Here is a 27,817-nt window from a genome sequence, read left to right on the forward strand (position 1 = left end):
TCCTTCCTTCCTTCCTTCCTTCCTTCCTTCCTTCCTTCCTTCCTTCCAGCTTTCCATTTCAGCCTCATCTTTCAGCAGTTTCTACCTTCCCACACTGGCCATCTTTAGTTCCTTTTAATTCTTTAATGGGGGCAAGCTTCTTCCTACCTGTGGGCTTCACGTGCCTAAACCAATGTCTGCTCCTACTGTCTCTTTTCCTTCTGTTTCCCCCAAGTAGACAACATGTATTCTTCCTCAGGGAAAATCCTTTTGTGAGCACCCACACACACCCATGCCCCAGACTAACTATATGGAGGCCTCTGTTTTCTTCTCTTTAGCACCTTCTAATTTTACTTTCTTCTATAGTCCTTACTTTGATTACAATCACATAGTTATTTTGAGGTTATTTATTTTAATATCTGTTTAGGTTGTTTATCTGATAAAGTTCAAAATCTTGCCTATCTGTTTACCATTGTAATCAGAGCTTCTAGCAAAATCACTGCCACATAAAAGATACTCAATAAATATTAATGAAAAAAAAATAATAGCTAATGTTATTGAATACTTTGTGCATCTTAATTTGTTTAATCTTAAGCAAATATATATGCAGTAGCTAGTATTATCATTCCCATTTACAGATAAGGGAAACAAGTCCAGAAAAGTTTAGAATTCTCTAGAAAATGGCAGCTCTGGAATTTGAATACAGGAGATTCAGCTCTGGAGACCATATTCTTAACCACATCCACAGTTAATGAATTAATTAATTAATCATGCAATTTTGATATTCTTTTGAATTTGCCAGAATAAATCTTGAATTTTTCCTTTCAAACAAAATAGGCAGAGTTGGAAACTTGTTTAGTGTTTTGTGATAAATCTATATGATGCCCATTTGTGAAGTAGTACTAGAGGATGTTCTAATCAATTTAAAATAAGTGGATGTATTAGAGACAACCAAAAGTGAAAACAAGTGAAAAATTAATAATGATAAATTCAAAGAATAGACTCATCTATAATCATTAATGTTTTCAAATAATATCTAATTGAAATTATTGAAAAATCATTGAAATCACTACTGAATAGTCATCTAGTGTCTTCTGTATCTCTTTCCTGTGAATAGAGGAAATGAAAAGAGAATAATAGAATGCTAAAAACTGTGCTATAAACAAGTCAAGAGCAGTGAAACAGCTAGCATTTCTTTCCTTAGAAAATTTAAAAGTAAGCAGACATTAAATCATAGGCAAGTATGAGGATCCTGGATCATCATTTCAACAGAAGCATACTTTGATTACTCTAACCAAAGGTGGAAAGGAGTGATTTGTTTAAATTCTGAAGCATAGCAATACAAAAGTCTTTCTGAACCTATGAACTCATTTTAAATCTTTTGTTTCCCTTAGGAAAACCTGTTATATTGGTGTTCTTATTTTTTAGTACAGAATAATAATTTTTAATATTGCTACTAATATAATGCTTGTTTTTTCTTCTAGTATCCTTTTAAAAATAAGTTTATCACTATGTACTTACATTGAACTTACTATAATAAGTTCTCATTATAAAATTGAATAAATTATTTTGTTAATTTTGTTCAAATATGTAAAAAGTAAAATAAGTAAAAGTAAAAAGTAAAAAAAAAAAAAATTACTGAATCTTACCTATCAGGGTAACTAATGCTAACATTCTGGTTTATTTCTTTCCTGGTTTTTTTTTTTTTTCTGTGCATAGCTTTTATACAAATGTGAATGAACATTTGGTATATATAGACTTGTATTGTTTTGATTTTTTAAATCAGTTACATTTTTCTGATTATGAAAGTATAACATGACCTGTCAACTCAGCAAGGTCTGTCAGGTTTATTTTAAAGTGACCCTTCCCCTCTTCTCCAGTGCATCAAAAACAATGATGAGGGATAAAATATAAAATGAGAAAATTATAAATTCTAGCTGTGCTGGAAAAAAAAAAATATCCTATCCTCAGTTGGATGAGAAACACAAAATAGAAATTGGAACCTAAATGGCAGTCCATCTGGTGACTAGACCCAGGAATGGGCAGGATCCATAGGAAGACTGCATCCTTCAGGGTAATGGAATCTAAAAGAGCCCCACTTCAAATGGGAGCCAAAGGTCAGGCCTATTGCTAAAAATGTACAGCTGGGGGTGTTAAATTTCCAGACAATAAAAGCAAGGAAGATAGAAGTTTATGATCAGAGAGTAAGTGAAGTGGGCTGAAAAACTAGAGAGACAAAGACACCTAATGACTTTTGATTTTTTTTGTTACAAATGTTTCTAATAAAAATTTTAAGAGAAACCAGTAAAAATTAGAAGAACAATTTATTCTTCCAAACTAGTAATGGAAAATAAAAGAATAAAGAAATCTTTATTAATTAAAATGTCCTTAAATCTGGAAAAAAAAAAGTGAAACCAACAGTAAGTATGGCAAACCAAAACTACAAAATAGAAAATAATTAATAAAAGACAAAGATGATCATATTGGATGCAATTTTTAAAAATCGTGCTATACGCTTTTTCCAGGAGTCAAATGTAAATAAAAATGACACTATGGGGTTAAAAAACAAAAGATCAAGTGAAACCAACCTAAAGAAAGGCATTAAAGCAATAGCATCAGTCAAAATATAATTGAAAGTTAAAAACAGGGCGCCTGGGTGGCTCAGTTGGTTGGGCGACTGACTTCGGCTCAGGTCATGATCCTGGAGTCCCTGGATCGAGTCCCGCATCGGGCTCCCTGCTCAGCGGGGAGTCTGCTTCTCCCTCTGACCCTCCCCCCTCTCATGCTCTCTCTATCTCAGTCTCTCTCTCAAATAAATAAATAAAATCTTAAAAAAAAAAGTTAAAAACGTTAAAAGAGGTAAAGAGGGATACTATAAGACAAAGACTAAAACACAATATAGCAAAAAGTATAAAGTCACAAAATTTGTCACACATTTTTCACATACAACATTGTCTTGAAATATTAAAAGCCAAAACTGATAGGAGTTCAAAAACAAACTAAAATCCACAATTTGTGCAAGATTTTAAAATACCATATTTCACTGAAAATGAAATTAAAGAAACATAAGAATATACTTTGAAAATGAAGAAAAATTAAGAAACTTAGTATAAGAACATACTGTTGAATAATATAACTAACAATCATGATTTAATAGACATATCTAGAACTATGTACCCATCAATAGAGAATACATATATTCTTTTCACACATACATAAAGCACTTAGAAAAACTAACTACTTACTGGATCACAGAGGCAGTCTTGATGTAGCAGATAATCAGGTCCCAATCTCAGGTTATAATGTAATAAATTATGAATTAATAATAAATAATACATCATACTATATTTGAAAAAAATTTTCTATATTGAGAGGCTTACAAATGACAAATATATGTGTGTGTAGTTCTGAATTAAAACCTATAATACAATGCATAATTTTATAAGGGATTTAATAATTTTATAAGGGGAATACTAATCATTTCCCCCATTTCGCCCAACCCAATTGTGCCTACTTCTTCACCCACCTTCATTTAAACAATACTAACAGCTCAGTATATATCCTTTAGCATACAAGCAAAGAAAAGCATGTATATGTATATACATATGGGTTTTATTTCCTTTTACCAAAATAGAATCATGCCATACCTATTAGTTTGCAACTTTATTTTTTTCTTTCATTGTATCCATTCATAGGGATTATGGTTGTCTGTGAGCAAGACTGTCCTTTTTGCTGTTGTTAATTAACTGGAGAAACTTGCAGGTCTTCCCCATGCAGTTGCACAGCTTTAGAGGGCCAGCCAGCATGTGTAAGTTTCGGTGGACCAAGGAAGGGCTGGGATTTTCCTAAAATTACCAGGGTTACCTCATCTCCTTTACCACCTTGCACACAATGACTGAAACAGTAAAGAAAAAAAGGAGAGATTGTAATATGGTATATGACAAGTTTCATGATGATGCTAATTGCAATTTACAATGGGTGCAGAGCAAACTGAAAAAGATGTTTATTGTCTAAAAATTTTTTTTAAAGACAATAAAGTGGAAAATAATAGGTACATTCATCAACTGCATAGTAAATTTGATAAGTTTGTTCTCAACAGTGCAAAGAGAATCAATGAAAATTATTTGCTTAAAATTAGAATTAAATTTAAATATCCCACAAAACATTTTAAAACATTTTTTAGCAGGATCCAAACTTATAATTTAAATTTATGCAATACCCTTTGACTTTTCTATTAATAATACTGAGTCAGGGAACTTACTTGGGTAGACATAATTTTGAAGCTGAAATTATTGTATGTCAAAATTAAATCAATTCTTCTAAAAGCAATGAAACAATTTCATCAATGTAGATGCAAACACTAAAGGAAAATAATTTTTTTTCAGTTATTTGAAAACTTTTATGTTTAGAACAACTTTGTTTACAGTTGAATCTACTTTTCCAACTGTAATTTTACAAAATTTTAATTTTGGAAACATGATCTATATTTCCAATGAAATATAGATCACATAGATCACTGCCTGAATTCACATGCTGAAAGTGTAAATTACACTTCAGATTATGAAGACTTAGTACACAAAAAGGAATGTAAAATATTTTATTAGTAATTGAAATGATAATATTTTAGATAAATTGAGTTAAATGGTATTAAAATTTTATTTATTTTAAAATTTTTTTAAAATGTGGCTACTCGCAAATTTAAAATTACATATGTGGCTCACATTATATTTCTCTTAGATAATGCTAGTGTAGATATTAGTGTTTTTTTTAATTAGTTTGTAGAAAATTTCCTTTCAGCTTCATAATCTCTTGTTGGTACTGCCATACTAATTTTTAGGATTGTTGTCAAATTTGATAAAACCCCTCTTTCATATCTAAGCTATAAGATTTGGAAGAACTTTCCATGTACTAACTTCTGTACATATCAAATATTTCTGGCACACAAATATTTCTAGGTCACACTCATATCACAGTATCACTCATATTGTAGTAGTGCTCTAAGCCTTATAGTCACACACCAGGTGAGTTGGCACAAGAAGTGGTAGGGGAATTTCTAGAAACCATTTTAACATCTGGACTATACAAGGAAGTAACTTCAACCTTGCAAATATGTCCTACTAAACCCAAACTAAATGTATCCAAAACTCATCCTCTCCTTAGCCAGATTCCAAAAATGTCTGCAGCCATTTTAGTACTACCAAAACCAAAGAGAACTATGATAGCAAGGAAATTGGAGTTGGAAGAAATTTGAAGAGATCTTACTGCAATTAAAATATTTTTACTTTTTACAAAATTTACAAAGACATTTCAGGGACCCTCCCAGCACCTTGGAACAGGCCCATGAAAGTTCAGGATCGTGAAGTTAAAACTTCCCTATTTGCCTTTTCCTATGTATTATTTTTCTCATTCAACAGTATTTCAAAGGACTTCCTTCAAGTCAGTTGGTATCACTATAATTCATTCTTTTAAAGGTTGCATAATATTTGATGGTATCATGATTTATTCCACCTCTATTGATGAGTGTTCACTTCATTTTGCATTATTTTTCCACTATTAACAAAAGAGCAACAAACATCTTTGTGCACTTGTCTTATATGGAGGTGCTTTTATTTCTATGATATAAATTTCAATGTGAATCACATGTAAGGATCATACATCCTACTTTCCCTGAATATTCCCTTGTATGCTTGTTGACCTGGCATAATTGTTACTAGCACTCCCTTTCACTGTCACAAGTGTCCTGGTTTGGACAATAATTGTGTGCATACCCTAGTGAAAGGATATGTATATTTTAATATATTTAATATCACTGGGCACTTTTTATGTGCCATACATTGCTTTAAGCACTTTACGTGTATTATCTCATTTAGTTTCCACAAATATGCTATTATTATTTTTATTTTTACAGATAAGGAAACTGAGGCACAGTGAAAATAAGTAACTTAACCCAAGTTCACATTGCTAGTAAGTGTGGAGTCATGATTTAAAGCCCACAGCCTAGCTCCAGAGTAGGGTGACTAACCAAGCCCCAGGACTAAAGGGGTTCCCAGGATGTAGGACTTCCAGGTTTAAAACTGAGAAAGAACCTAGCAAACCAAGGTAAGTTGTCTGTGCTATCAAGAGGCACTGATCTTAATGATGTTCTTTCCAAAATGGCTGTATCCATTTCTGTTGCCATCAGTAGACTGAGAGGAGCTTTTTCCAGCACAACTGTGATATTAAGTCTCTAAGATAACTCCCAGTTATCCCACCTCCTAGTATCTATGCCCTGGTGTAATCCCTTCCCCTTGTACGTGGACTGGACCTAGTGACTTGCTTCTAGTGAAAGGAATATGGCAAAAATAATAGGTGTCATTTCCAAGATCAGGCTACAAAAAAGCTCTGGCTTCCATCTTGCTAGCTTTCTTTTGCTCTCTGGCTTACTCACTCCGATAGAAGCCACTGTCCCATTGTGAGCCTCTGTAGAGAGACCCACATGGCAAAGAACCGAGGGAAGCTTCTAGTCAATAGCCAGTGAGATACTAAGGCCCTCAGTCCAACAGTTCATGAAAATCCAATGCTGCCAACAACCATGAGAATGAAGCCGACTCCTCCCAGTCAAACCTTAGATGAAACCACAGACCCAGCTGACATCTTAATTATAGTCATCTCTGTTTTTGTTGAGGGGTACTTCTTTATATATTTAGTGTAACAACTGATACTGATAAGTTGTATGTCAGTTCTACTTTAATTTAAAAATTTATGTCAGGATTTCAGGTTAGGTTTGTCTGATTTCAAAGCTCAGGTTTGTTGTTTGTGATCCCTCCATTTCTTGGTATTTCCTCCATGAATATCCTATTCAAACTGAACTCTTTATTCCACAAATGTGCCTAATTCTTTTCCATCTCTCTACCTTTTGCTGATCATACCTCCAACTCTTGGAATGCCCTTCCCACTTATTTCTTCATGTATGAATTTTACTAATCTGTCAGAGACTTGCTTAGTCATCACCTCTGCCATGACACTTTTATTGAGTCCCCAGCCCCAGAAGTAATCTCAGTTCTATTTGTCAGCTACATAGCAAATAGCATGGTCTCTGGTGCACTTCAGCTGCTCCGTACATACTAGTGAGTGATGTTAAAATTCTACTCTGTAACATTGCATATGAATTATTTGCATTCATAGAATACTTTGCTTTTAAAAGTTCAAGTAAGCCAGAAGATTTTTTTCTTAGCTTGTTATTTTAGAGGAAATGGACAATCATAATGCATAATCTAATGTGTAGTAAGAGAAGCTCAATGGAAGATAAGTCTCATTTCAATCTGAAATTGCAAGTATATTTAGTAATTTTCTCTAAACAGTTTTTACACACCTCATTTCCTTTTTCATCAGCAATTGTTTTGTAGCTGCAGGTGTAAAATGTAGGTTGACCATGTAAAACTGTCTTGAACACAGGCTTTCATTTTGCAAATTCCACTGGATAATTGGTTTTTTTATAAATAATATAATAAAGGATATTTAAAATGTGCTTCTCATTTGGATTTTCTCCAAAAGAGACCATAGAATTACAAAAACCAGATCACCTTTCTCCATGTCATTAAGGGCTTTTTGATGGTTGCCACTGACATACAGGTTTTGCTTTATTCACTTTATTTCATTTAATATTTTTAAAGGCATTGAGCTAAGAGCTATGGAGGGGATAAGGGAATATAAGTGTCTGCAAAAATATAACCTAGTCTGGAAGAAATAATGAACAATGCAAGGTAGTACAAAATCAAATTATCAGTGTAATGGTACAGATCATGGATTTAGAAGATGGAGACAGTTATAATATTTTCTAAATATTTTAGTACTTGATTACCCACTGTCTTGTACTATGTATTAAATTACATATAAGAAACATTCAAAAAGCTTTTGCCTTACAGTCTGCATAAGTACCCCTTCTGACTTTGATGCAAATGTAGTCAACAGGCTACCTTGCAGTCAATCATTCCTCAAGGAATCATCTCTTATTCCTAGAATTAAATTCTGTCTCTACCAATTGGTGTTAATAGCTAAAAGATACTGGTTTCAAATTCTACCCAAGTACGCACAGTCTTTATTCTAGATGTATCACCTGCAAAGCGTTGTTTATTTTTTTTGCTTTTCCCTCTGGATTTTCTTTCCTCTTCTGTGTTTTATTTTAATTCTTAGGATATTTGGTTTGATAGGGGAAAATAAAACCCATATTATGTGCCTGATAACATGCTAGATATTTTTCATATATATTCTCTCATTTTATCTGCACACATAAACAATAACTTTCTTCTAGATAGTTATTAATCATTCTCATTTTTAAAGTTAAGAAAACTGATGTCCAGAGAGGTTAAATAAATTGTCTAACATTGAGCAGGCAAGTTTTCCACAGACTTCAGCGTCTGGTATTAGAATGTAAGTTTGGATGCTTTTTTGAATTAACATTTACTAAAAGACAAAGAATTAAATTTAATGTTGTATATCTTGTGTTAATAAAAGCTGAGTAATAAGTAGCACAGAACTGAAGAGAAAGGTAATGGAACAAAATACCATGATTGAGAGTCAGAGACACAGAAGCAGATCCATGAAGACTTCAGATATTGGAATTATTAGGCACAGATAAAAAAAAAAAAACTGTGCTTGCTATTTTCTACTAAATAAAAGCAAGCTTGAAATCGCTAACTGAAAAATGCCAAATGGTGACATTGTATATTTGAAAAAGAACCAAATAGAAATTTTAGAAATGTGAAGTATAAGTCAAATTATGAAAATGATTTGATAGTAGACTAGACACTGCTGAAGAAAGCCAATAAACTGGAAAATGAGTATAAAAAACTATTCAGAATGCAACACAGAGAGACAACAATGAAAACTACAAAAGAGAGAATAAATAATGAGAGCAAAGTCTCTAACGTTATTTCACTGGAGTTCAAAAAACATTAGCTATTATTATTATTATGTCACTTCTTGCTTAAATATCTTCAATATTTCCCATTGCCTATAGAATTAAATATAAACTTATATAATAATAAAACCTCCTTGTAATTATTTAAACTTATCTCCAACTTTTTCCTAACATAACATAACAGCTTTGTCTATGCTCTTTTCCTCTCCATGCCCTTCCTTAAGTTTTATGTTCCATCCCAGCTTTCTTGCCTGAAAACAGAAGGCTTTCACGGCCCTCTTCTTTCCTAGCCACAGTCTGATGATTGCTCCTCCTCTTGCTGTTTCATCATGCTTCCTTTATCTGTTTTCAAATCTCAAATTATATTACATTATACTTTGTCTACATGTCTGATGTCACATTTGAGTGTATAACTCTTAAGGGCTTGGATTTTTAAAAATTTTATTAAACTTTATTTTTTAAAGCAGCTTTAGGTTCCCAGAAAAATCAAGCAGAAGGTATAGAGATTTCTTTTGTACCCTGACCCCACATAGGCACAGCTTCCCCCACTATCAACATTACCCAACGTGGTGGTACATTTGTTACAGTCAGTGAACCTACATTGACCCACCATTATCATCCAGTCTCCACATACACGATGCTAGGGCTCACTCTTGATGCTGTACATTCTGTGGTTTGGACACGTGTATAATGACATGTATCCACCACTGTTGTATCACACAGAATAGTTTTACTGCCCTACAAATCCTCTGTGCCCCACCTACTCATCCTTCCCTACCCTCTGCCCTCTGCCTAGACATTCTTTTTAATTTATCCTTAGAACATAACATAATACCTGACATATAGTTGTCCCCAAATAAATGTTTTTAGATGTATGGTTGAATGAATGAAAGGGAGAGACAAATTGGAAAGAATCGGTGCTTCTTTTCATTGTCTTGCTGACTGATATTTTATCTCTGTTTTAATAATTACTCGTACCAATTCTATTCTAGTCAGAAGACCACCCCTACATTACTGTCTTTCAGAACTCTGGGTATTCTTTAGATGCTGATTCAGATCTCACCTAATCCATTAAACCTGAGTCAAGAGTAAGCTCTAGATACTTTTAAGACTTATTTAATAAATGATCTATTTAATTCAATATGTCACATTTGTATTTTTTTTTAAAGATTTATTTATTTATTTGAGAGAGCGAGAGAATACATGAGAGGGGGGAGGGCTAGAGGGAGAAGCAGGCTCCTCGCCAAGCAGGGAGCCCGATGCGGGACTCGATCCCGGGACTCCAGGATCATGACCTGAGCCGAAGGCAGTCGCTCAACCAACTGAGCCACCCAGGTGCCCCACATTTGTATTTTTTTGTTTCACGAACCTATGTCTGGACTCCCCAGTGTAACTGAATTATGTTTTTATATGATGGGTAGAGTTTTCATCCCCTCACTTTTTATAAGCAAGAGGTGTCTTCATAAATTATTACTTTGGGATTGTAGACAATGGCTGTGGAACAGAGAAATTTGCTGATCTATAAAGAATTCACAGTCTCAATCTCTTTTGTACCAATTCAACTGTCTAGGATAGAAAATTATTGGGAACTAATTAAAAACAAGGAATTTTTTTTTTTTTTAGATTTGAGTTTGCAATGGTTTCCATACAAAGCTGTAGAAGATTGCCAAATTGTTATTAAAATAATATAACCTTTATGTGCTAGCAAGAGTTATTTTTACAACTCTTCCATCCTTTTCCAAGTATATTAAACATTTTTAAACTGCATCTTTTTTTGTTATTTTGTCTTGATAAAAATTTAAGAAGAAAGTTATATGCATGTTGCTGATTTTAAAGTCATCACTTTATTCCTCCTCCGACCCTCAATACTAAACATAAGGGAGAGATTTTTGAAATTTCATTCAATTAGTTTGACTATATAAGAAGATGTGTTTATCTGGGTGCGATGGTTTTGTGTCAGTCTACATTGTAAAACTATTGTGCACAAATGTCAGTTTTTCCTCAGGTTAATTCACTGGGATGCCTCTCAATAGTTTGAGGGATTTCTGGGAAAAGTGCCTTGAGGAGGCTTGAATTTGGGTTTTATGACTCAGGGAGTTACAAAACTTCCACTTTAATAAAGATCAATACCCATTTGAAAGATTATGGGGAAAACAGCCCATTCATATAAAAAATCATATTCTTTTTAGTTAAGCTGCAGTTTTGGCCATTTGTATAATAATGGCAGTCTTAATAGCTGTGTTGGGTGATCTATCATTATGAATTGTATAATAATACTCTTCCTTCTTGGAATAATACTACAGGGTATGATATTTACCATTCCAAAGGAAAGCAAAACATTCAATAAACATTATCTTTAAAATATACTGCTGTGTATATTCCTTATTATGATCTTGTAATTGATACCAGTTTTAAGTTGAAAACTCAATTCATGTTCACTAATTTCAAGTCTTAAAAGGTAAACTGAGTGATTAGGTTTATGGCTGTTCTATTTTTATTCACAGATAATGCTTCTGAGGTAGCAATTACTGCTCCAGGAAGTAGTAACCATAGAAACAGCTCGACAGGGCCAACACCTGACTGCTCACCTCCATCCCCTGACACTGCCCTCAAAAATATTGTAAAAGTTATTCGACCCCAGGTAAGTGCCCAGAATGACATCATCTGCAGTAGCATATATATTTTTTTTAATCATTGTATGTATACTACTTATAATGCAATGCCTGGACTATTTTATGATATGCAAATACATTTTTAGATTAAAAGAAGGGACTTGGAGGAGGATGTTTCCTTCCTTGGAGTTAATGATACACATTGAAATCTGTATTATTTTTGGAATAATGAATTTGTAAATTACATGAAAAAAACAAGTGAAACTTAGAAAAATGGCTATTTCACATCATTTTCCTCTCACATTTTAATAATTATGCTCCAATTACTGAGCTATTACATGTTTTCTGGGTTTTCCTGATTCTTTTGTCTTCATTTCTCTGGACATGCCGCATTATTTGTGATCACTTCTCTATCTTCCAACCTAAGTTGTTTTGATAATTTTCTTTAAATTCTCTATTCCTTATGGTTTCCAACTAATTTTGTCTGTGTTTAATATTGCACCTCTCATTGCTCCTTATTTTTCTCCAGTGCTCACTTTCCTCTAGCTTGTCTCCCTCTACCTTTTGTTCTTTTTTTCAATTTCTGTCATTTGCATGTATGGGTTTCTTTCTCTTCCTTCTCTTTCAGTTGGATTTCCCAGTAGGCGGTTTGCAGGCAAGCTTTAGAAATATCATTGGGACAAGCTGTTCTGTGATATTTCATTGAAAATAGCACTTATAAAGCTGTTTGCATTACATTTTTGCCAACAGATGGACTCAGAACATGGAATTGGTGGTGTTCTCAACCTGGCTCATTCTGAATGGGCCTCATAAAATCCAAGTGAGGGGGACTTTGGATCCAATCAATGCCATTCACCATCTACTTAGATATTTAGTATGAACAAATCCTTGGAGCCAATTTTGTAAGACAAATGTCTCTTTTTAAGACTGTTTTGGCCTAAATGAGCAATGATTCACTTAATATCTACCTTCTTCAATATGATTTATTTTAGTTTATTTTCATTATAACCATCCTCATGAATAAAATGGCATTTTAACTTCACATATTCACTGTAGTTTAGAGAACACTTTCACATAAACTGTTTCATTTAACCTTCATTAATTTCAAGGGAATGTAATACTGTAGCGCTATAGATAAGGATATTGACACTCCAAAGAGGCTAAATTGTGCAACTGATTCAAAGTTCCTTTTCTTGTTTTCTTAATGTAATAGTTGTCTCCTCCAGTCCTGCTCAGAGGTTAGAAAAATCTTCTTGAGGTTGTACAATATCTTTATGAGAATGGAACTTACAGGTTCATTTAGGCAAGATAACATTTCACACAGTGTCCAACTATGTGGAGGAGGAAATGTCTTCAAAGATCCCTTCTTTCTTTTCAGAAAAATTTGATCTAATTCATTTGCTTCAAGAAATAAACCTCACTAAAGCCAGATTTAGATGCTAAATGTCACATTTATCTTCACTGGTTCTCTCGTTATATGAAGATGTTTCTGGTGTTATTTTGCAGCCATTACATTTTCAGCATTTTTAATTAGGTAGGAGATTATCTTATATATAAGTTAAAGACATCCATTACTGAAGACATTTATTTTTATATCAACATAAATTATCTAATATAAATGAATTTGGTCATTAAATGGATTTTAAAAAGCAGATTTTCTTTCTACATATTTGTAATCTAATCAGCTCTAAGGGATCTTACTCCATGAATCCTTCTTTGCATTCTCTATTCTATTTTATTTTAGTTTATTTTGGTAAATTGAAAAAAAGTAGTAGTAGCCAGAAATTCCATTTTGACTCAATTCCTTGGTTCTGTCTGTTATTAAATATTTATAAAGGCAACTGATTCCACCTTCCTTTCTTAGATGTTATAATGATGATTTAGGAAGGAAAAAAATGAAGTGAGAAAGTCAGGAAACTAAGGTGATGGCATTTAAATTTGAGCCAATGCAGCCTGAAGTATGTATGTAATAGAACAGTAGCAGCTAGGGTGTATAGTTGGAAAAGAATATAACCTCAGGTGGATTACTGTTCCTTTTGCCTCAGAGACTTTGGTGCTTTACCTATTTCTTCTTATGAGTTCTGATCTTCTGGTCTCCATATTCATTGGAAAGGGCAGGGAATAGAAAGTATTCTAGTGGAAGTGGAAGTAATTACAAGGGAATATAAGTAGGATATGTGATTTCAGGAAAGGGGTTGGAGACTAGAGGGTGTGGATGGGGGACAGGTAGGTGGATAAAATAGGGGACTCCCTCGTGTGTTCTGACAAGTCACAAGTGTGTCAGGGATGAAACATTGTCAAGAGCTAACTGTTCCAAAGAAAAGATAATTATTGGTTAGCTTCTATAAGAGCCCATATTTTGATCACAGGTTTAATCCTCTAAAGTGTCTGCTAATTCTGGCTTTATGTGTGGAAATGCAAGAAATGTGAAGTTAGATTGACTTGTGGTATTCAAACACTTCTTTTTTTCATTTACTAATTAGACATTAATAACCTGGTTGAAATGATCGTTTTACTCTTAAAACTGGGGATAAGCCTTGGAAATAACAACTTTTTTTTTTTAATATTATTTATTTATTTATTTGAGAGAGAGAATGAGAGAGAGAGCATGAAAAGGGGGGAGGGTCAGAAGGAGAAGCAGACTCCCTGCCGAGCAGGGAGCCCGATGGGGGACTCGATCCCGGGACTCCAGGATCATGACCTGAGCCGAAGGCAGTTGCTTAACCAACTGAGCCACCCAGGCATCCCGGAAATAACAACTCTTATCCATGAATTTACATTTATGTGCCCAGGTATTAGCAGATGTGTTCAGTCTTATTGTGAGAAGAATGATCTAGAACAGATGAGAGATGAAACAGAACTTTCATCTCATTCACTGCAGATAGAGACTGCTTAGATAGAACAAGTTAGGTTACTTCCCCTTTGCCTCATGCATGCCTTTGCCCAATTTACTTTCCATAACTCTACCTGTAAATGGAGAATATCCATTGTAACCAAGGAGTCCTTGCTGTCACAGTGAGGTAGGCCTGATTACACATTGCGTGTGTTTCTGATTAGTGTGTTAATTACTGGAAAGCTACCAACTTGTGGTGCTTTGTTAAGTTTGATTTTATTCAGCATATTTATTAACTCACTAAGTCACAGCTGTTAGTTCTGCATCTTGTGTTTGATCTTTTTACCTTTGCTTCTTGGGGCTCTTTCATGTCTTAAAATTTTCCAGATTGTGAAGCATTCTATTTTCTATTCACAGAGACAGAAATATTTATACACTACTGGTTACTCTTTGTTTCTCTCCAGTATACTGATCCACAAGGCTGAGTTTCTCTCTTTAGATGAATTCACAAGGCTGGGTTTATTTACTTATACTTGAAAATAAAATTATTTTGACACTTGAAAAAGTACTTCAAAATACTTGAAAAAATATTGCTGTTGAAAAAAATTTTAGGTGGGGCGCCTGGGTGGCTCAGTTGTTAAGTGTCTGCCTTCGGCTCAGGTCATGATCCCAGGGTCCTGGGATCGAGCTCCACATTGGGCTCCCTGCTTGGCAGGAAGCCTGCTTCTCCCTCTCCCACTGCCCCTGCTTGTGTTCCCTCTCTCGCTGTGTCTCTGTCAAATAAATGAAATCTTAAAAAAAAAAATTTAGGTAAGTCTATTGATACACTTCTTTCTACTAATTATATGCTCCTTGCAATAAGCTTTTTTTTTTTTTAATGTTTTCCTGGTGAAACATCTTTTTTTCTCCCTAACTGAAGAATAAAACACAATTTGATGAATTTTGACCATTTGTGTATGTAAGTGTAACCACCACTCAAAGCAAGATATTAAAACATTGTCATCATCCCAGGAAGTTGCTTCATGCCTCTTTCCAATCAACTATACCCAGTCCCGCCTTAAAAGCAACTTCTGATTATTAAATCACCATAGATTACAATTGTCTATTCTTGGACTCTGTATACATGGAATCCTACAGTGTGTGTGTGTTTTATGTATGTCAGTGTCTGACTTCTTTCACTCAACATAATGTTTTTGGGATTCGCTCATATTGTTCCTTTATTGCTGAGTAGTATTCTCTTGGGTTAATATAGTACAATTTGTTTATCCATTTTCCTATTGATTGATACTTCTGTTGTTTTCCTGCTGTTTGTTATTTTGAATGAATATGCTGTGAATACTTACATTCGCATCTTTTTATGAACATATATTTTCATATAGATACCAAAGAGTGGAATTGTTGGGTCATAGGTAGATGAGTAAATACTTTATAAGAAACTTCCCAAGAATTTTCCTGAGTAGTTGTTCCACTTTATAATTCCTAACAGAAATGTGTGAGAATTTTAGTTTCTCTATATTCCCTCAAACATTTGGTGTATTAGACTTTTAAATTTTTATATTTTAGCCATTCTTATGGGTGTGAAAATATTTCTCATTATGGTTTTAATTTGCATTTTTCTGGTGACTAATAATGTTGTGCACCTTTTCCTATGGTTATTGCCCATTCTTAGATCTTTTGAGGAGTGCCTATGCAAGTCCTTTAATGGGCTTAATTTCCTACTTATTGATTTGTAGTCATTCTTTATAATTTGTCCTGTAGTTCCTAGAGATATGGGTCCTTTGTCAGGTTTATGTACTGCAAATATTTTTCTTCAGTCTGTGATTTGACTAAATATTTTTAATGGTGACTTTGGTGACCAGAATGTTTTAATTTTGGTGATATCCAATTTATTAATTGTTTTTCTTTCATGGTTAGTGCTTTCTGTGTCTTGTTCAGGTTTTGAATATATGTACCCATATATTTTTTTAATAAAAGCTTTCTGGTTCTTGCTTTTATATTTAGTTCTATGATCCATCTCAAATTGTTGTTGTATGGTGTGAGGTAGGAGTTGAGATTCATTTTTTTTCCTACATGGAAAAAAACTTTCCTGTCCTCATTGAGTTGAGTTAATCCTTTAGTATTGTTTATTATTTTCACTTTCCAGTTGTTTATAGTTGGTATATAGAAATGCAATTGAATTTTATATTATCCTGTATCCTGCCACCTGGATAATTTCATTTAAAAGTGATAGTAGTTTTTGTTTTTAAATAAGTTTCTTAGAGTTCTGTCATTTAGAATAATAATGGTTTTATTTCTTTTCTAGTCTTTATACCTTTTATTTCTTTTTCTTACTGCTGTGACTGCAGTGCAATGGTGTATAGAAGTAGTAAAACCAAAACTCCTTGCCTTATTCTCTATCTTTGAGGGAAAACATTCAGTATTAAGCATAATATCAATTATAAGTTTTTTGTATATACCCTTCTCCTCCTAGTTTGCTGAGTTTTTAGCATAAAAGGGTGTTGATGTTTTTTGATTTTTTCCGTATATATTTAGATAATCATATCATTTTTTTCATCTTTTGTTCTGTTGATGTGAAAAGTTACATTGTTTTATTTATAAATGTTAATTCAACTTTGCATTTCTGGGGTAAATACCACTTGGTTATGATGTTTTTCCTTTTCCTGTAGTATTTGATGCAAAAGACAATTTGGATAAAGCATTAGTGTGTGGTGAAATGGATTAGATCTAAGGGAGTCAAAGATGACTGATGATTTGAGCACAGTTGGCTGGGATTTTGAAATATTTATAGATATAGGAAAGCCTTGAGTGGAAGTTCATTTTGGTGAGTGATAAACATGATAATTTTGGTTTCATAAACATATTGAGTATGGGGCATGATATGCAAATTGGATTTTGAGAGAGGAGGAGCCTAAGGTGAAGATTTTATAGTCATTTATAGAATTTGATGGTGAAGAGAGATAATATCAAAGATAGAATGCTGGGAAATATTTACACTTAAGGAATATAATATTTGTTGAACACCTAATATAGTTTAGTTTTCATAATATTTTGGAATTGATATTATTTTAATTTTATAGATGAAAAAATTGAGAACAAGGAAATTTAAGTAACTTCTTCACATATACTTCAGGAAGAAGACCTTAGCAAAAGAGAGAAGGAGCATTGAGAGATATAAAAGAGAAAAGGAAAAACATTACCATGAATATAAAGGGAGAAAAGAAAGTTGAAGAAGAGATTAGTTAATATCATCAAAATTTATGGGGTGAAGAGGTAAAAGGGAAATCAAAATGTGATGGTGATTTTGAGGTCAAAGGCCTTCAAGAATGCAATTTCCCCCAAGCAGAGAAGGTAGAAGCTTAAGATAGAGAGAGTTGAAGAGTTGGAGAAAAGCAATGCATTGATGCAGATTAATCTTTTGAATAGTTTGGTGGTAAAAGGAAAGAAAGTAGTATGGCAGTGTGTTGAAAGAAAGGCAAAGTTGAGGAAATAGTTTTTCTTCTATTTTGGATGTAGGAAATTAAACTTCGTTGTGGAGAACGGGAAAGATGAAACTAAAAATTGATTGGAGAGACATGAGTGATGGGGATTGTAATGTTAAATTTTACAGTAGGAAGAGTGACTAAATGTAATTAGCTTCAAAGTTCAAACACTCTTGGCATTACTGGATGCAGGAGATACTTTGGATAAAGCATTAGCTAGCTGTTAAAGCACTGGACTCTTGAGCTGTGCCCTTGGTGGTGGTTTTAGCCAGATGAGTTTTTCTAGTTCTTTCTCCTATGTTATGACACACATCAAGTGTAAAATAACAGAAAAAGGTGTTTGAGAAGTGGCCCTAGGTGAAGACAGAGAAAGAGACTATTGTTAGCACAATATTACAGAAATCATCCAAACATGTACTTAATATTGAACATTATAATAACATTTTAATGAACACAGGTAGATGCTAACAGGAAGTCAACCTGAAAAATATGAAAGTTCTGATATTCTTGAGGTGTTCCTGGTACTGTCCAGATCCTACCACATACTTTAAATCCCACCTTAAGTAGAATTCAACAGAATGAAATGACTCCAGGCTGCATTCTTTTGCAGCTAAGGAGGGACCCTATCAAAAAGAAGCAAACAGGCCATAGGCGTAAAGAAAAGAAAGAGAAAAATCAAGGGGCCAGTTCTCTGAAGAATCTAAGGAATATAGATAATTTGAAAAAAGATGAACTGCTCCTGAATTCCTGCCCATGGTGGACTCTGTTTAGATCAGGTGATAACTCAACCTGAAGAAAATAATTATTTTGAATATTCTTCTGGATTTTGTGTGTGCTTAATGAGCTAATAATAAATTAAGTTGATTAATAAACCATACTATCTCTCCCTTCCATTATTGGGTTACATAAAATTCTTGCCAAATCTAGAATAACATTTTACTGGGCACTGTAGGGTTATAGAATACATATGCTAAATTTTAAAATTAGAATGAGAGTGGGTATGTAAAAAGCAGAGGCATGTAACTCAGAAAGAGTACAAAACATTGTATTGGGTTGCCACAAAAATAGATAAGGAATAAAAAGACCTTCAAAGAGATAATCTTTAAAAAATATTTTTTTTATTATTGAGTATCAAGACATTTATTTTTATTATTGAGTGTGTATTCATTTATTTCTTATAAAAACCCTGCAAGGTAGGTACTATTTTCTTTATTTTACTGACTGGGGCTGAGATGTAGAAGGACGAATAATTCCCAGTATTACACAGCCACCGACTGAATGAGCTCTGGTCTCCTCACTCCAGTAGTCTATTAATGTTAATTAGGATACTGGGGAGAAAATAATCAAGGTGCAATATTGATATTCCAAAGGGTTGATGAAGTTTAGGAGGAGAATAATAGATTGGAAAAAGGAAGAAGAGCAGAAACATAGATGGCAACAGTTTGTACTGCAAACTTGGGAAACAAAGAAGACTGTATTCAGTAATTTGGAGTTTTGCCACCAAAGCTTAGTGAAAAAAGGTTAAAAACACAAAGATAAGAAAATTTAGAGAATAATCTTAGATGAAACAAAGAACAATTTGGAAAGGGAAAAAAAAAATGAGAGAGGAATCATTGGCCCCAACAATTGACCAGTAGTCCTTGACAAATTAGAATTTCCTGGGAAGCTTTTTATAAAAAAAAATGTCTGGGCCTAACCCCAGAATCAATATCTCTAAAGGCAAGTATTTTTAATACGGTATTCTTGGATAGGTGGTCTATGAAACTCATGGAATCATATGCAAAATTTTATTTGTAGGTGACTTTTTCTGGGAATTAAAATCTAATCATTCCTCTGTCACATACCTACGCTCTGTGTAACCTTTATGACCCTCAGTTTGTCAGTAAAGTGAGGGTGGTATTTGCCTCACATGATTACCTAGTAAAACTCAAATCAGATAAAATATGCCATAGGGTAGTGTAAAGTGTAAAGCCATATATAGTGACCCATCTTGTTATCATAGTGGTGATTAAATCATGTTTGCCCACATTTGAAATACAGTCTTTGAGAGGTAATATTCTTACTCTTATGGTCTCATCCACAAGTGGGTCTGATGATAGCAACTTCGGATTTTAGCACATATATGTGGGAGCCTTTTAAAGTTTCCCAAATCGTTTGAGTCTACTTAGGATGATGCTGGCTAAATAAGAGGTGATCACTACCTCCAGCATTTCATTCCTTAGAGTTCTGCATAAGAGAGCCATAAGAAGTATAAACCCCTGAAATCTGGGGTGTGAGAGAAGCCAATGAAGATAAATTGGCACACTGGGGTGCCTGGTTGACTCAGTCAGTTAAGTATCTGCCTTCAGCTCAGGTCATGATCCCAAAGTCCCAGGATCGAGTCCCCCATTGTGCTCCCTGCTCAGCAGGGAGTCTGCTTCTCCCTCTGACCCTTACCCCTCTTGTGCTTTCTCACTCTCTCAAATAAATAAATAAAATCTTAAAAAAAGAAAAGATAAATTAGCACAGTGTTAGGTCAGCCTGACTTAATGCAGGGGAGGAAAAAGCCAGAATCCAGAAAGTGTGTCCACTATAAGCTGCATTTCCTATTAATGACTGAAATCACCATAATTCTGTATGGATGTCACACCAATCATATGCCAGTGAAATATTATTCATCTTCATTTCTCTTCTTTTGGTGAACTCCTTCATTTTATCTACCAGGAAAACAAAGAATTATTTGTCACTGAAACTTCCTACATGTAAATTTATTTTCATCGCTTTGCTAAGCATGAAATATACTTTTTTAATAGATTTTATTTATTAATCTATTAAGAGAGAGAGTGAATGGGGGAAGGAGCAGAGGGGAGGGAGAAAGAATCTCAAGCAGACTCCCCGCTGAGCACAGAACCTGACACAGGGCTCCATACCATGACCCTGAGATCATGGCCCTAGCCAAAACCAAGAGTCAGACGCTCAACCAACTGAGCCACCCAGGCACTCCAAGCGTGAAATATAATTTTGAATTTTGTGCCCACAATGCTATTGACAGCAGCAGACTTTATTAAAATGGGTTTTTTTTTTTCATGATGTTCAGGTTTTTTTCTTCCACATACATAAAAATCTCAGTGGACGCCATTCTTTGACATGTCTTTCTCTAAGCATCTCTAGGCAGTCTGAATAAGAATGCATAGGTGAAATATTCTTGGGGAAAATTTCCTTAAAAAGTAAAATATCCAGAAAATAGAGTTGGTATTAATGCCTTAGATGTCTTAAGTGGCAGACTAAAATTTGAAATCTACTCTCATCCCTCCTATTAGGTCACTTGTTATTGACTTGCACTGGGTAAAGTTAAAAGCCCCCAATTCCTTCTGCCTCTAAATTCATGGAAACCTATTGAACCACATGGTGAATAGTATACTTAATGTATACATCTGAAGCTAATCATTTCAATTTCCTAACCTGTTCTTTTCTAATATTGTGGAATTTAGCTATGAAATTACCACAGAGTACTTGTTACTTTATTTATTTATTAATTTAATAAATATAGTTGAGTGTTTACTGTATGCTGGGTGTCATAAGAGGAGATTTGAATATGAAAATGACCTAAAGGAACGGTTAATCAACTGAGGGAGACTGTGTTCTAAACAGATAATGTTTGGAATTGCACTGATGGAATTCATTGATTGAATGCCCCAGGGCTCATTCTCAGACAACTTCTCTTTTCAGTCTACACCCACTCCCTATGTACTCACATCCCATTCCAGAACTTTAAATGTTATCTATATGCTGATTACACCTAAATTTGTATCTCTAGACTCAACCACTTTCCTGAACTCCGGGCCCATATCCAGCCAGCTACTCTCTAAATCTTAATTGATTGTCTAAGGAGCATTTTAAGCTTAACATGTGTAGCACTAAACTTTGCATTTCAGTTAATGGCGGCCCAGGCTAAAAGACTTGACCCCACCCTTGATTCTTTTATCTCACAACCCCACATCCAAGTCATCAGAAAACCCTTTAGGCCAGCAATTCCCAAGGTGTGGTTCAGGACCCCCTGGCAGTTTCCAAGACCCTTTCAGAAGTGTTAGGAGGTCAAAATGATCTTCATAATAATACAAAGGCATTTTGCCTTTTTCACTCTTATTTGTACATAAGTGCTCCACAGAGTTTCCCATTGTTGCACTATGACATGCAGTGGCATCATGGCTCTGATGGCTGATGAAATGTGCACTTGTATATTCATATGTTTTAAAAGTATCTCAGTTTTAGTTTTTAATATATTAAATATTTACAGATATGACCCTCATGAACAAAAACTTTTTAGTATTCTCAATAATTTTTAAGGGTGCGAAAAGGTCCTGAGATCAAAAAGTGTAAAAATTGTCCTCTAGTTTTCCTTTCAGAATATTTCTTGACTCAGGACCCTCTTAACATCTCTGTTCTGTCACTATTCTATAAGCCATTAACATCTCTTGCCTGAACTTTTGAAAAAGCCTCTTACCCTGTTCCTGGCATTGACTGTTATACCCTTATTGTCCTTTTGCAAATTGGCAGGTAGACTTTTGTAAATTAGATCATGTTAATTAACCTGGCCAACCTTCCAGTGTTTTCCCCTCTCACTCAGTGTAAAGGCATACAGTGCCCTAAATAATTTGACTCTATTTAATCTCCTGATCTATCTCCTACCATTCTCTACCTACTTCGTTTTATGCTACCAATGCCATCTTGCCTGCATTACCTCAGATAAGCCAAACAGTTCCTGCCTTAGGACTTTTGTACTCATCATTCACTTGTCTGGAATGTGTTTCTCCTGGAGACTTCATGGTACATTATCCTTCTTTCTTCAGGTCATTCAGATGACATCTTATAAGAAAGGCCTTCTTTGACCACCAAATATAAAATAGCCATCACTTTACTTTCTATCTCCCTTATAGCAGTTTTCACTCCTGAATTAGTATTTGTGTGTTGGTTTGTTCAGTGTCTTTCTTCCTCATTTGAATGGATTTTCCATGTTGTTGTATTATGATGATGATGATGATGAAATATAGATATACAGTCCCCAGATAAGGATAGGAGGAGCAAGGCGTTTAGAATTTTTTGACTTAATACTATGCCAAATTCACCAGAATATTCTAATAAATCAAGAAGTCCTCACCAGATATTCTACCCTCTTACCCACAATCATCATTTCCTAGGGCGCGTGGGTGGCTCAGTTGGTTAAGCGTCTGCCTTCAGCTCAGGTCATTATCCTGGAGTACCAGGATCAAGTCCAGCACTGGGCTCCCTGCTCAGCAGGGAGTCTGCTTCTCTCTCTGCCCTTCACCCCACTTGTGCTCTCTCTCTCTCTCAAGTAAATAAAGTCTAAAAAAAAAATTATGTCCTAATCTCTATGGAGTACTCATTCTGAATAATAATCTTGGGGAAAAAAGAGCTTTCTATGGGCAAATATGTTGGGGAAGTACAGGGTTAAATACTTTTCTTCACTGAAGGATTCTTTATAGCTTTCCCCCACTACCACCCCTGGAAACCCATTAATATTTTTCACAACTAGTGATGCACAAAACACAATTTGGGAAACGTTATCTAGGTCATTGGATGTACTTCTTTATAACTGACCCTAGCAATTCTATTCTGGTTTGATTTTTCCACTCATTCTGCACAAATTCATACTGTTGAGAGAGGGAGCCTGCTGACTCAGCCATAAATATGTGTTCATTTAGCATGTTCAGAGTGGTGTCTATACACTCTCTACTTAATCGTCTGAGCAACCATGTGAGACAGTAGGACCAGTGTGATTCCTATTTCATGTATGAGGAAAAGTAAAGTAAGTATACTGTATATTAAAGTAAAATAAGTATACTGTATATTTTTCACTATATTTTTCATCTCTTTTTTCAATATAGAAGGATCTATATTTTAATTCTTAATATAATACAGTATTATTTTAACATCATTCTAATTTACATTGAATTCAATTCAATGTCTGTTTCAATCATTATACTAAGCGCTATGAGGTATAAAAAAGTTTACATAGTAGGTTTCAGGAGACAAATTAACTATACTTCTTTCTTTCTCTCCCACATTCAGAACCAAGCGAGAGATGATTGCAGAAGTTGGACAAATTAAAATCAAATGTCACAACTTTCTATTATTACTGATAGAACTGCTTGGACAGTGTGATTCTAGATAAGTGGCCGAGTGTGCTTGCCATAACTTTGCTCCTAAATTAAACACACATCTACCCCATCACTGGCAATCTACAAGGTGATTTTGCCATGAAAGAGCAGAGAATGTATACATTATGCTGACATATTAGGGGAAAATGCTCTGAGATGAAGCTGGGGAAGATGGGGAACCAAGTAGATCTTTGTAACAATTATAGATTTTACTCCAAATGCAACTAGAGGCCTATGAAGAACTTTAAGCAAGAATGTGACATGATTTGATTTATATTTTAAAAAGATCACTCTGGCTAGAGAATACTTTATGGAGAGCAGTCGAAAGAAGGGGAAATAAGTAGGGTTTTGTGGTTGCTCAGGAGAGAGATTGCAGTTGTTTGGATCAGGGTGGTGAAGAGGAGGTATAGAGAAGTGGATGGTTTTGAGACACATTTTCAAAGTAGAACCCAAAAGATTTACTGTTGAGTTGAATTCAGGGGATATGGGATATGAATCAAGCATGTCTAGGTTTATGGCTTTGAGCCACTATAAAAATTATGATATTTACTGAAATAGTGAGATCTAGTTGGAATCAAGGGGTTTTTGTATATTTTGTTATGGTGTTGCTGGGGATGGGGAGCAAGGGTCAAACTTGTGTTTTGGCTACATAAAGTTTGAGATACCTTCTAGAGGTGAAGTAGATGGTTAGATGTAAGCATTTCTAGCCCTTCCATGATGTTCCTTAAGCATTGTGTGTATACTTCTATATTATTTCTATATGGATATTGTAAAAATCTATGCATCAAAAAAATGAGAAAATTTTATGGAAAGCATAATAATTGTATTATTCTTTATAAAAGTAGAAATTGAAAATGATCCCCAACTAGTCTATAAAATTCCTCTTCTTTGCATCTTGATGTTTAGTAAAGAACTTGACAATAACTATTTGTTATGTGGACACAGGAATAACTAATGTTATTTGACATGACTTCTTAGGAACGTTGTATGAAAGAGCAGGACATAAATACTGAATTGAATTGAGTCAGGTACCCAACCATACTGCTATGTTATTTGTGATTATTTTTCTATCAAATGTCTCTTGAATATCAGAAAGACACTCTAAAACTGTCTTGCATCTTTCATTGTATTCCATAACAAATGAAACAAAAATACCAACGAAAAAGGAATAATTACAATTATAAATGAAATAATAGTTTAAGAGCATGATTAAGTTAGTGAAAACATATGAGAGAAAAGACTATTTTAAATAAATTAAATTATATAAACAAACATTAGTCAATGTACTCTAACAAAATGTTGACAGTGATTAATTACTCTAAGGAGATATTTTCTATCTTCTCATCCTTACTCTTCCTTTTCTCTTTCCTGTCAGAACAGTTACAAATGATTAGCTCAGCTGTCATTTCCTTATTAACTAACAAAACGTTTGAAATGATAGAGATACCAGCTGTCAATATTTCAAACTTAATTTTAGAGACACTAGCATTTACTTAACATAAAAGCTGTGAAAGTAATCCCAAAGGAAAAGATAAATAGCCTTGACTACATAAAAATTGAAAGCCACACTGCATCAAAAAATCCCAATTAAAATAGAAAGCAAGTAACAAATGAGATAGAGGTATTTATAATAAATACAAATAGTCAAACATTATAATATGCAAAGAGGTCTTGCAAGGCCATAAAGAAGGCTAATATGTCCATGGGGGGGGAAACAGGCAAAAAATAGGGATAGATGATTCAAGAAAGAAAAAAAATGAATAATAAACAAGAGGAGAAATATTTAGCAGCCCTGTATATCAAAGAAATTCAAAATAATATAACATTTTGGCTTAAGAAATGATTAAAACTTAAAAAAGATCTTCTTGGTAAGTGTATGATAAAGGCATGGTGATACAGGCATTCAATAGACTGAAGGTGGAAATATTTTTATAAATCTTTCTGGTGATGTGAATCAAGAGCCATAAGAAATTTATCCTATTATAAGTCTAGTAATGTCTTATCCATACCAATGAAATGCTCAGAGAGAGGAAAAAATCTGTAAAATATGTTTATTCCAGTGCTATTTTTTAAACTTTTTTTATTGAAGTATAGATGACATACAATGTCATATTAGTTTCAAGTGTACAACATGGTGATTTGACAATTCTATGCTTTATACCATGTTCACCATAACCATAGTTACTGTCAGTCATCATATAGCATTATTACAATGGTATTGACTATATTTCTTATGGTATACTTTTTATTCCCATCCTTATTTATTTTATAACTGGAAGTGTGCACCTCTTAATCCCCTTCACTTATTTTGCTTATCCCCTCACACCCCTCCCTTCTGGAAACCCCCTGCTTATTCTCTGTATTTATGAGTCTGTTTCTGTTTCTTATTTATTTATTCATTTCTTTTTGTTATTCCACATATAAGTAAAATGAAATGATATTTGTCTTTCTCTTTCTGACTTATTTCACTTAGCATAATACCCTCTAAGTCCATCCATGTGTTGTAAATGGCAAGATTTCATTCTTTTTCATGGCTGAATAATATTACATTATGTATATAGACATATTTTTTATCAGTTTATCAACAGATGGGCACTTAGGTTGTCTTCATATCCTGGCTATGGTAAACAATGCTACAATGAACATAGGGGTGCATATATCCATTTGAATTGGTGTTTTCATTTTCTTTGGATAAATACTCTGAAATAGAATTGCTGGATTATATGATAGTTTTATTTTTAATATTTTGAGGGATTTCTGTACTGTTTACCATAGTAGTTGCACCAACTGACATTTCCACCAATAGTGCACAAGAGTTCTCTTTTCTCCATATCTTCACAATGCTTGTTATTTTTTGTCTTTTTGGTAATAGCCATTCTGACAGGTGTGAGGTGATATCTCATGGTGGTTTTGATTTGTATTTCCCTGATGATTAGTGATTTTGAGCATCTTCTCAGGTGTCTGTTGGCCATCTGTATGTCTTCTTTAGAAAAATGTCTGTTGAAGACCTCTACCCATTTTTTAAAGCAGGTTTTTTGTTTTTTTTTGGCAATAAGTTTTATAAGTTCTTTGTATATTTTGGATACTAACGCTTTTTAACAATATTAATTCTTCTGATCCATGTGCATGGTATATCTTTCCATTTATTTGTGTTATCTTTGATTTCTTTTATCAATATATTTTAGTTTTAGTTTTCACAGTACAGGTCTTTCACCTCCTTGGTCAAATTTACTCTTAGTTATTTTTCTTTGATGCAATTATAAATGAGATTATTTTAATTTCTCTTTTTGGTAGGTCAATATTAGTGTATAGACAGGCAACCAGAGGGGTGGAGAGTTAAGATGGCAGAGGAGTAGGGGACCCTAATTTTGTCTGTTCCCTAGAATTCAGCTAGATATTAAATCATTCTGAAAATCTGCAAAATCAAACAGATCAGAGAAAAGAATAGCTAAAATTCTACAATTTTAGCAATCAATTTCGCAAGGTAAGACATGCACAGAAATGAATCCTAGGCAATATATCAGAAGGTAAACTGCATGGGGATGGAGTCTCCAGAAGCTGGATACCAGAAAGTGTTATAAACAGCAGAGCTCAAAATTGGAACTTTTAGAGGTCTGTTCTGGTGGGGGACATCCCTGCCTGAAAGGCACTCAGGAGGCAAAGCAGGACAGAATCCCAGGTGGGACGTGGTCTCAGGATCCCTGGAGTCACAGAAAGAATGGGGGTGGCTGAGTGTGGCAGAGTTCCCAAGCATTGGAGTGGGGAAGCCCAGGCACCAGCTTTCTGATAGGTGTTGCCATAAACTATGAACTGCTGCATGGTCTGGTGACCACTCTTTAAGCAGGGGCCCAGGAAGA

At 34.2% G+C, this 27,817-nt stretch overlaps 1 protein-coding gene across 1 annotated transcript in view; it reads left to right on the forward strand.

The window, feature by feature from the left end:
* ANKS1B (ankyrin repeat and sterile alpha motif domain containing 1B) overlaps nucleotides 1-27,817 on the forward strand; it is a 717,443-nt gene that overhangs the window by 14,461 nt on the left and 675,165 nt on the right. The window contains exon 2 of the mRNA XM_034987766.1: nucleotides 11,383-11,519. Within this exon, the coding sequence (XP_034843657.1) occupies nucleotides 11,383-11,519 (137 nt within the window). The remainder of the gene's footprint in view (nucleotides 1-11,382; nucleotides 11,520-27,817) is intronic.

The sequence above is a fragment of the Mirounga leonina genome, unplaced genomic scaffold (genome assembly GCF_011800145.1).
Source record: "Mirounga leonina isolate KUSES-001 unplaced genomic scaffold, KU_Mleo_1.0 Mir_418, whole genome shotgun sequence".
Classification (NCBI taxonomy): domain Eukaryota; kingdom Metazoa; phylum Chordata; class Mammalia; order Carnivora; family Phocidae; genus Mirounga; species Mirounga leonina.